The 8851-nt window shown below is 72.6% G+C and overlaps 3 protein-coding genes across 3 annotated transcripts; 1 reads left to right on the top strand and 2 right to left on the bottom strand.

Annotated features, from left to right (window-relative positions):
* On the bottom strand, positions 1 to 2419 carry LOC310883994 (folate receptor gamma-like). Its single transcript, XM_083805145.1, has 4 exons — positions 2120 to 2419; positions 1773 to 1961; positions 1532 to 1667; positions 1 to 418 (listed from the first exon to the last, which is right to left on the bottom strand). The coding sequence occupies exons 1-4, from the start codon at positions 2264 to 2266 to the stop codon at positions 126 to 128; spliced, it is 765 nt and encodes a 254-aa protein (XP_083661271.1). The 5' UTR covers positions 2267 to 2419; the 3' UTR covers positions 1 to 125.
* A 1300-nt stretch (positions 2420 to 3719) lies between these two features.
* On the top strand, positions 3720 to 5773 carry ANAPC15 (anaphase promoting complex subunit 15). The gene is made up of 4 exons (XM_083825147.1): positions 3720 to 3889; positions 4860 to 4919; positions 5095 to 5232; positions 5475 to 5773. Exons 1-4 carry the CDS (start codon positions 3770 to 3772, stop codon positions 5520 to 5522), a joined length of 366 nt encoding a protein of 121 aa, XP_083681273.1. The 5' UTR covers positions 3720 to 3769; the 3' UTR covers positions 5523 to 5773.
* TOMT (transmembrane O-methyltransferase) lies at positions 5764 to 7678 on the bottom strand. The gene is made up of 3 exons (XM_083824667.1): positions 7330 to 7678; positions 6292 to 6488; positions 5764 to 6215 (listed from the first exon to the last, which is right to left on the bottom strand). The coding sequence occupies exons 1-3, from the start codon at positions 7589 to 7591 to the stop codon at positions 5895 to 5897; spliced, it is 780 nt and encodes a 259-aa protein (XP_083680793.1). The 5' UTR covers positions 7592 to 7678; the 3' UTR covers positions 5764 to 5894.
* Positions 7679 to 8851: the final 1173 nt, after the last annotated feature.

Genomic DNA, 8851 nt, shown 5'->3' on the forward strand with positions numbered 1-8851 from the left:
TGGGGCGCAGCCTTTATTATTTCCCCCCCCCCGCCCAGTTTTTTTGGGGGGGGGACACCCCCACAGACACCAGCAGCTTTGGGGACATCCCGCGGCGGCGCCCCCCCAGCGGCGCCCGTTCGGGGTCACGGCCAGGCCGAGGGGGGGGCGGCCAGCAGGCCGAGGGGCAGCAGCAGGGGCAGCAGCGGCGGGGCGGGGGGCGCGGGGCGGGGGGCGCGGGCGGCGTAGAAGCGCGCCACCTCGGCGTTGGGGTTGCCCTGCGCGGGGTCGAACCACATCTGGATGCAGCGCCCGCCGCCGCGCCGCTCGGCCGTGTACTTGTAGGAGTTGGACCAGACCTTCTCGCACAGGTCGGCCGCCGTGGGGAAGACGTACTTGAACTTCTGGCACATGGCGCCCCGCGGGCACTGGTTGGTGCCTGGGGGGGGGCGGTACGAGAGGGGTTCGGGGGGGGATTTGGGGTCAGGGGGTGCAGGAGGCAGCGCTGCCGGGGTGCTGCTGGGAGCGCCCCTGGGGATGGGTGTGGGGGGGGGAACAGGCTGCCGCCGCCCCCCTCTGCCTCCCCCCCCTCCCCCCAAGCCCCACAGGGACCCCCAGCCCCACAAGGACCCCCAGCCGTATGGGACCCCCAGCCCCATGGGAACCCCCAGCCCCGTGGGGACCCCCAGCTCCACAGAGACCCCCAGCCCCCTTGGAGACCCCCAGCCCCACAGGGACCCCCAGCCCCCTTGGGGACCCCCAGCCCCACAGGGCCCCCAGCCCCACAGGGGCCCCCAGCCATATGGGGACCCCAACCCCATGGGGACCCCAGCCCCCCGGGGACCCCAACCCCATGGGAACCCCCAGCCCTGTGGGGACCCCCAGCTCCACAGAGACCCCCAGCCCCCTTGGGGACCCCCAGCCCCACAGGGACCCCAACCCCATGGGGACCCCCTGCCCCCTCAGGGACCTCCAGCCCAACAGGGACCCCCAAACCCACAGGGACCCCCAGTCCCACAGAGACCCCCAACACCACAGGAACCCCAGCCCCACAGGCGATGCCCAACCCCACGGGGACCCCCAACCCCATGGGAAACCCCAGCGCCATGGGGACCCCCAGCCCCACAGGGACCCCAGCCCCACAGAGATCCCCAGCCCCAAGGGGACACCAGCCCCACAGGGATCCCCAAACCCACAGGGACCCCCAGCCCCAAGGGGACCCCCAGCCCCATGGGGGACCCCAACTCCATGGGGACCCCAGCCCCACAGGGACCCCCAACCCCACGGGGACCCCCAGCCCCCTCAGGGACCACCAACCCCATGGGAACCCCCAGCCCCATGGGGACCCCCAGCTCCACAGAGACCCCCAGCCCCCTTTGGGACCCCCAACCCCACAGGGACCCCCAGCCCCACTCACAACCCCCGGGAGGACGCATGGACCCGACCCGTGGGGCTAAGGGCAGACCCCCGCGTGCTGGGGGGGAGGGGTCCGGACCCCAGCACCCCGACCCGGGGGGGGGTCTGGGGGGGGTCGGGGGGTCCCCCCGCTGACCTGTGGTCCAGTTCCAGCCCTTGTGCCAGTTGACCTTGCAGGTGAGGGCGTCCTGGCAGTCCTCCCACCACTGCTCGCAGTCCTCGCGGCACAGCGGCACGTGCAGGATGCGCTCCCGGCGCCAGCTCGAGTCCGCCTGCGGGGCCGGGGGCTGGCACGCCGACCCCGAGACCCCCCCAGATCCCCCCTCCCCAAATCCCCCTCCCCAAATCCCCCCTCCCCAAAATCCGCCCCCCCCCACCTGGTCGATCCAGGGCCCCAGGTTGGGCGAGCACTCGTAGAGGCAGGTGTCCTGGATGAAGTGGCGCTTGCAGCGGGCGGGCATGGCGCCGCAGTGGTCCCAGTTGAAGCCGTAGAGGTAGGACTGGTCGCGGTGGGCCTCCTCGCTGGTGTTGGCCGTGCAGCACGCGTTGTCCTTCCACAGCGCGCACTGCGGGGCGGGGGCGCTCAGCACCGCCGGGGGACGGCGGGCGGGCGGGGGGGGGGGGTGCCGGGCGCTCAGCACCCCCCTGGGATTGCACCCAGGGGGTCCGGGGAGGGGACCAAGGGGGGCCCGGGGGTGGTGCTGAGCGGCGGCGCTGAGCTCACCTGCCCGTAGAGCAGCCCCTCGGGGCCGGGGCTGCTCTTGTGGTGCGTGGCGTCCATGCAGACGTTGAGCAGCGAGTCCCGCGCCGCCGCCAGTGCCAGCAGCGCCAGCAGCGCCAGCAGCACCAGCGGGGCCCAGGGGGCCGCCATCGCCCTGCAGGGGGGGGGGGACGCAGGGACACCGGCGGGACGATGTCCCCGGGGAGACGCGGGGACGGCAGCGGGACGGTGTCCCCGTCCCCGTCCCAGCAGTGCCGGTGCGGGGACAAAGTCCCCGAGCCGCACGTGGCGGCGCCCCGGGTGCGCGGCGGTGGCACCGGGCACGGCGCGGCGCAACCCTTGGCCGCCGGTCGTGGGTCGGGCACGGGGGCAGCGGGGCGTGGGGGGCAGGATCTGGCCCCCGCCGGCCCCCCCGTGACCCCCCTCACCCCCGGGCCGTGCCGTGACCCCGGTGACCCCGTGGCCCTGCCACGCAGGTCCCTGCGGCTGGCAGTGGGGCAGGGGGGAGCCCTGGGGGGGTCCTGAGGGCCCCTGGGGGGGTCCCGGTGCATGGGGGGGTCCTGGTGTGTGTGGGGGGGTCCCGGTACGTGCGGGCATCCCAGTACCCGGGGGGGTCCTGGTGCCTGGGGGGGTCTTGAGGGGGGGGGGGTCCCAAGGGCCCCACTGGAGTCCTGGTGCATGGGGGGGTCCCGGTGCGGGGGGGGGGTCCCGGTGCATGGGGGGGTCCTGAGAGCCCCGGGGGGGTCCCAGTGTGTGTGGGGGGGGGTCCCCAGAGCCCCGGGGGTGTCCTGGTGTGTGGGGGGGGTCCCAGTGCATGGGGGGGTCCTGAGAGCCACATGGGGGGTCCTGCTGCATGGGGGGGTCCTGGTGCCTTGGGGGGGGGGTCCCGGTGCATGGGGGTTCAGGGTGCACAGGGGGTCCTGGTGCATGGGGGGGTCCCAACAGCCCCGGGGGGGTCCTGCTGCGTGAGGGGATCCCGGCGTACGGGGGGGGGGTCCTGGTTCCTGGGGGTTCCTGGTGCATGGGGAGCCCCCGAGAGGCCTGGGGAGGGGGGGGTCCCGGTGTGTGTGGGGGTCCTGATGTGTGTGGGGGTCCCAGTGCCTGGGGGGGTCCTGAGAGCCCCGGGGGGGGTCCCGGTGCCTGGGGGGGGTCCTGATGTGTGGGGGGGGGTCCTGGTGCCTGGGGGGGTCCTGAGAGCCCCGGGGGGGGTCCCGGTGCCTGGGGGGGGTCCTGGTGCCTGGAGGGGTCCCCGCCGCCCCCCGGCCCCCCCAGGGTGCTGTCAGATGCCCCCAGAGGTCCCCGCAGCCCCCCACAGCCCCTTCCCCCCCCCCCGTGGGTCGCGGACACCCGTGGGCACGGCCCCCCCCGCCCCGCGGGTCCCTGCGCCCCAGCTGTCAATCACGGATCGGCCACGCCCCCCGTCAAGACCACGCCCCCTGCGCGCAGGCCACGCCCCCTCACCCCCTTCTACCCCCCCCCGCGCCCCGTGGGCGTGGCCTCGCGGCGCTCACCCGTCCGCTGCGCGATGGCGCGCGGCGCTCTGCGCATGCTCAGTACCAGGGCGGGCTCTTCAGCCCCCTCCCCCTCCCCTCCCCCCCAAGTGCTTCCGGGTCGGGGCGGCACTTCCGGGCCGGCCGCTGGGAGGGCGGCGCCATGTCGACGCTGTTCCCCTCGCTGCTGCCGCGCCTGACGGAGCCGCTGTGGTTCAACCTGGACCGGCCGTGCGGGGACGAGGGGGAGCTGCAGCAGCAGGAGCAGCAGCACCAGGCCTGGGTGCGGGGCTCGGGAGGCTCCGGGGGAGCTCCCCCGCGGCTGCCGGGGCCTGCGGGGAGCTGCGCAGAGGCCGGAGCCGGGCTCTCGCCGGGGGTGCCCAGGGCCAGGAGCAGAGGCCCCGGGCCCAGCCTGGAGGCCGGGAGGTGCCCTCTGGGCCCCAGGCAGCGCTGCTGTGCCGGGCGGGTGCCGGAGCCCTGGCACAGGCTGCCCGGAGAGGGGCTGGGGGCTCCTCCGCGGGGTCTCCGGCAGCCGCCGGGACGTGGGGCTGGGCCAGCGGCTCCGGGACCCGCGAGCTGCCCCAGGGGCCTGCGTGTGTGGCAGAGCAATTTAGAACCAGGGCTGCCTTGTAGTTAATTAAACCCCCCAGAGGACAGGTGGCGACTCCTGCCGGTGGCCTGCGACTGCTCCACACTGTCAGCGCGGTGCCACAGCCCGTGGGAATAAGGGGAGAGCCGCCATTAAATTGATTAAAGCGAAGCAAGCGGCTCGGTGATTAAGTTCTCCTAATCAAATTAAATCACTTTAGTCAGTGTATAAAAAAAAACAAAGCACCTGGGAAATGCTCAGAGTCCCTCTGGCTCCGAGGTGCTGGGTGTTTTAATTGAGCTCTCATTATCCCCAGCAGTTGTGCCGGTCCTGCCGAGCAGAGGTCTCGTTAGGGACAGGAAAACTTCAGCCCTCGGATGCCAGCAGGGCACGGGGGTGCCCCCGGCCATCCCAGTCCCCCCGTGCTGGGCTGAGCACTGCGTCCAGCGGACACATCCCCAACGGCCTCACGCCTCCTGTGGCAGCCGTGAGCTGTCCCCAGCTGCCCTGTCACCTCCTGGGTCCCTCTGGCTGGGGACAGGGCAGGCTCCTTGCTGGGGTCCCGGCTGGGGACAGGGGCTGTGGGGACGGCCTGCCTTGTGCGTGTTTCATAGTGGGGGTGTCCCTCCCTTGCGCTGACCCCCCCCCTTTTCTCCCTCGTTAGCTGCAGAGCATCGCGGAGAAGGACAACAACCTGGTGCCCATCGGGAAGCCGGCCTCCGAGGTGGGCGCGGCCGCGCCGTGGGGCCGTTGTCACCCAGCGAGGGGAGGGCGGCGGGAGCCTGCGGTGGGCTCGGGGTGACCGCGGTGGGGGCTGGGCTGGGTGGGGGGCTGCGGGACGCGGGGTGCGTGTGATGGGATGTGGCACCGCAGCGCCCTGACCGCCCCGACGCCCGCAGCACTACGACGAGGAGGAGGAGGAGGACGATGAGGACGACGAGGACAGCGAGGAGGACTCGGAGGATGACGAGGACATGCAGGATATGGATGAGATGAACGACTACAACGAGTCCCCCGACGACGGGGAGATCAACGAGGTGAGCGGCCCTAACGCCTGCCCAATGCCCCCCCGTGGTCAAAGCCCCCAGCCCCCCCCAGCCTGGCCTTGGGCACCGCCAGGGCTGGGGCGCCCCCAGCTCCTCTGGGCAGCCTGGGCCAGGCCCTCAGCGCCCTCACAGGAAGGATTTCTTCCCAGGGAGCAGCTGCCCGGGTCCCTGCCCTGCCCCCAGTCCCTGCCGCGCTGTGCCCCATGTCTCCGACCTTTCCCTTCCCTCCCCAGGTGGACATGGAGGGGGCCGAGCAGGATCAAGACCAGTGGATGATCTGAAATTGCTGCGTCCTGACCCAACCGGAGAGACTGGGGGGGCTCCTGCCCTGGCGCCGGGAGGGCCCCGGGGGCCGGGGGCTGCTCCTGCTGTGGCTGCGTCCCGCAGGGGGCCGGGCACGGAGCCGCCCGCTGGGGCTGGGGACGCTGGTGGCACCGGGGGGCACGCGGCGCTGCTCGCGGCAGGGCGGGGGCACGACAGCGACGTGGCACTTTTGTAATAAACACTTTTTGGGTTGTTTTTTTTAAGGAAACAGACCCAAATCTTGTTCAGGTGCTTGCGGCCCCGGGCGCAACCCTTCCTGCCCAGGCTCCCGCTCTGACTGCGGCCCCGCAGCGCTTCGGGCTCTCCCGCGGGCCCTCCTCGGTGCCGGCTCAGCGCGCGCCGATGTAGCAGAGCTCGGCGACGCCGTCGGGGATGGCGCGGCAGTACTCGAGGCTGGCGCGGTGCACCCGGCAGCGGTACCTGCCGCAGCTCTTGGCGTACCGCAGGAAGCGCGGCGCCCCGGGGAAGACGACGTTGTCGGCCAGCACGGTGGCTCCCTCGGCCAGCAGCCCGTGCTCCTCCAGCAGCTGCAGGTCCCGCAGGTAGCAGCGCTTCCCGTGGTCCATGAAGACGAAGTCGGCTTTCGGCAGCCCGTGCCGCTCCCGCAGCCGCGGGATCACCTCTGCCGAGGGGCCCACGATCAGCTCCACCTGCCGGGGGGGGGAACCTCAGCTTCTGCGCCAGCCCCCCGGGGCGTGGGGGGTCTCTCCCCGCCCCGCCGCTCACCTTCTGCTCGTCGAAGCCCGCCAGGCGGATCACCTTCTCGGCCACGGCGGCGTGCCGGGGGTCGGGCTCCACGGTGTAGAGGCGGGCGCCGGGGGGCAGCGCCGCGGCCATCAGCACGGCGCTGTAGCCGCAGTAGGTGCCCAGCTCCAGCACGGCCCGCGGCGCCCGCTCGCGCAGCAGCCGCTCCACCAGCTTCCCTGCCGCGGCGCAGCCCTCAGCGCCCCCGCGGGCTGCAGGGGGGGGGCTCGCCGCGGCTGTGCCGGTGCTGCCACGGCTTCGCAATAGTGCCGTGGCTGTGCCGAAAGCGCCACGGCTGTGCCAAACGTGCCGTGGCTTTGAAATAGCACCGTGGCTGTGCCGGCAGTGCCATGGCTGTGCCAAACGTGCTGTGGCTCTGAAATAGTGCCACGGCTGTGCCAACTGTGCCATGGCTGTGCCAACAGTGCCATGGCTGTGCCAAACGTGCTGTGGCTGGGCCAACATTGCCACGGCTTTGCAATAGCACCGTGGCTGTGCCGAAAGCGCCACAGCTGTGCCGAATGCGCTGTGGCTTTGAAATAGTGCTATGGCTGTGCCAGCAGTGCTGTGGCTTTGCAGTAGCACTGTGGCTGTGCCGGCAGTGCCACAGCTCTGCCAGCAGTGCCATGGCTTGGCAGGCAGTGCCATGGCTGTGTTGGCAGTGCCACGGCTTTGCAGTAGCACCATGGCTGTGCCAGCAGTGCCATGGCTGTGCCAAACCTGCTGTGGCTCTGAAATAGTGCCACAGCTGTGCCGGCAGTGCCACGGCTTTGCAACAGCACCGTGGCTGTGCAGAAAGTGCCACGGCTGTGCCGAACGTGCTGTGGCTCTGACACAGTGCCGTGGCTGTGCCGGCAGTGCCCTGGTTGCGCTTGCAGCACCGTGGCTTTGCCCGCAGCGCCCCAGCCCTGCTGGCACCGACGTGGTTGTGCCGGGGGTGCCGAAGCCACGCCAGCCATGCCGTGGCCGTGCCGACGGCGCCGTGGCCGTGCCGAGCTCCCCGCGCGCGCTCGCCCTCACCTTTGTCCGGCCCCACGCAGCTGAGGTGCTCGCGGCGGTAGCTCCACTGGTCGAAGGTGCTGAGGATGTGGCGCGGGTCGCCGGGGACGGCGTGGGCCAGCAGGTAGCGGAAGGCGCGCTGCTCGCGGGACGCGCCGCCGAGGCGGTCGCGCAGCCAGGGCAGCAGCACGGCGCGCAGCAGCAGCAGCAGGTAGTGGCGGCAGCGCAGCAGCAGCGTCAGCAGCAGCGGCAGGAAGGCCAGCGCCACAGCCGGGGGCACCATGGCGGGGTGGGCGCCTGGCGAGGGGCACGGCCATCAGCCCTCGCCCACCTCCCCCCCACCCCCCCCCCGGGCCTTGGTTTGGGAACCCCCCCACCGGGAGCCACGTGGGGAGAGTGGGGGGGGGGGGTCGCAGGGCCAGGCTGTGCCCCGGGGTGCCCCGAGGGGGGGGGAGGTCCCAAGGGGGTGGTGGAGGGGGGGAGCGGGGCAGGGAGGGTTCTGCACCCTGGGGGTGCCGCCTGCTGCGGGGGGCATGGGAATGCCCCGGGGGGGCATGGGCAGACGGACGGACATGGACAGACGGACACGCACACACCGGCTCTGCTGACCCCTGTGCCCCAAAACCTGCGCCCCACATCCCGCACCCCATACCCTGCAACATGCAGCCCCCCACAAGCCCCTCCATGCACCCCACAACCACAACCCTGCACCCCACAGACCCCCCTATGCCCCCCACCCCCTGTACCCAACTTGGGGTCTCTCGGGGGCTCCCACAGCCCCAAACCTGCACCCCCCAACCCCCTCCATGCACCCCCCAAGCCCCCCACCCTCTGTACCCAACTCAGGGGATCTCGGGGGGCTCCCACAGCCCCAACCCCACACCCCCCAGCCCCTTCCATGCCCCCTGCTCCCTGTCCCCAACTTGGGGGCCCCCACAGCCCCAACCCCACACCCCACAACCCCCTCCATGCACCCCCCAGCCCCCTGCCCCCTGTACCCGACCCGGGGGCTCTCAGGGGCTCCCACAGCCCCAACCCAGGACCCCACAACTCCCTCCATGCACCCCCCAGCCCCCTGCCCCTCACCCCCAACCCCCTGTACCCAACTCGGGGTCCCTCGGGGGCTCCCACAGCCCCAACCCCACAGCCCCCTCCATGCCCCCCGCCCCCTGTCCCCAACTCGGGGGCTCTCGGGGGGCTCGCTGCCCGCAGCAGGGGGCTCCCACCTCTCCCGGCGCTCAGAGCTGCGCGGCCCCGAGCCCCCAGCCCCCAGCCCCCTGCCGGGCGCTGCTCCCCACTCAATTATTGATGGCGGCGGCGTCTCGCCGCGGCCGGCACCGGCTCGGGTTACCGGGCCCAGCACGGATGGGTTACGGGATGGGTTACGGGATGGGTTACGGTTACGGGACGGGGGCGAGCCGGGGGGGCTGCTCCGGGGGCTGCGGGACGGGTGCCAGGACTGGGATCCCGGTTCCGGAGCTGGGGCACCGGTACCGGAGCTGGGGGAGGTGCTGGAGGCACGGGGTGGACGCTGGGTTTTGGG

The sequence above is a fragment of the Anser anser genome (assembly GCF_964211835.1).
Source record: "Anser anser genome assembly, chromosome: 1".
Lineage (NCBI taxonomy): Eukaryota > Metazoa > Chordata > Aves > Anseriformes > Anatidae > Anser > Anser anser.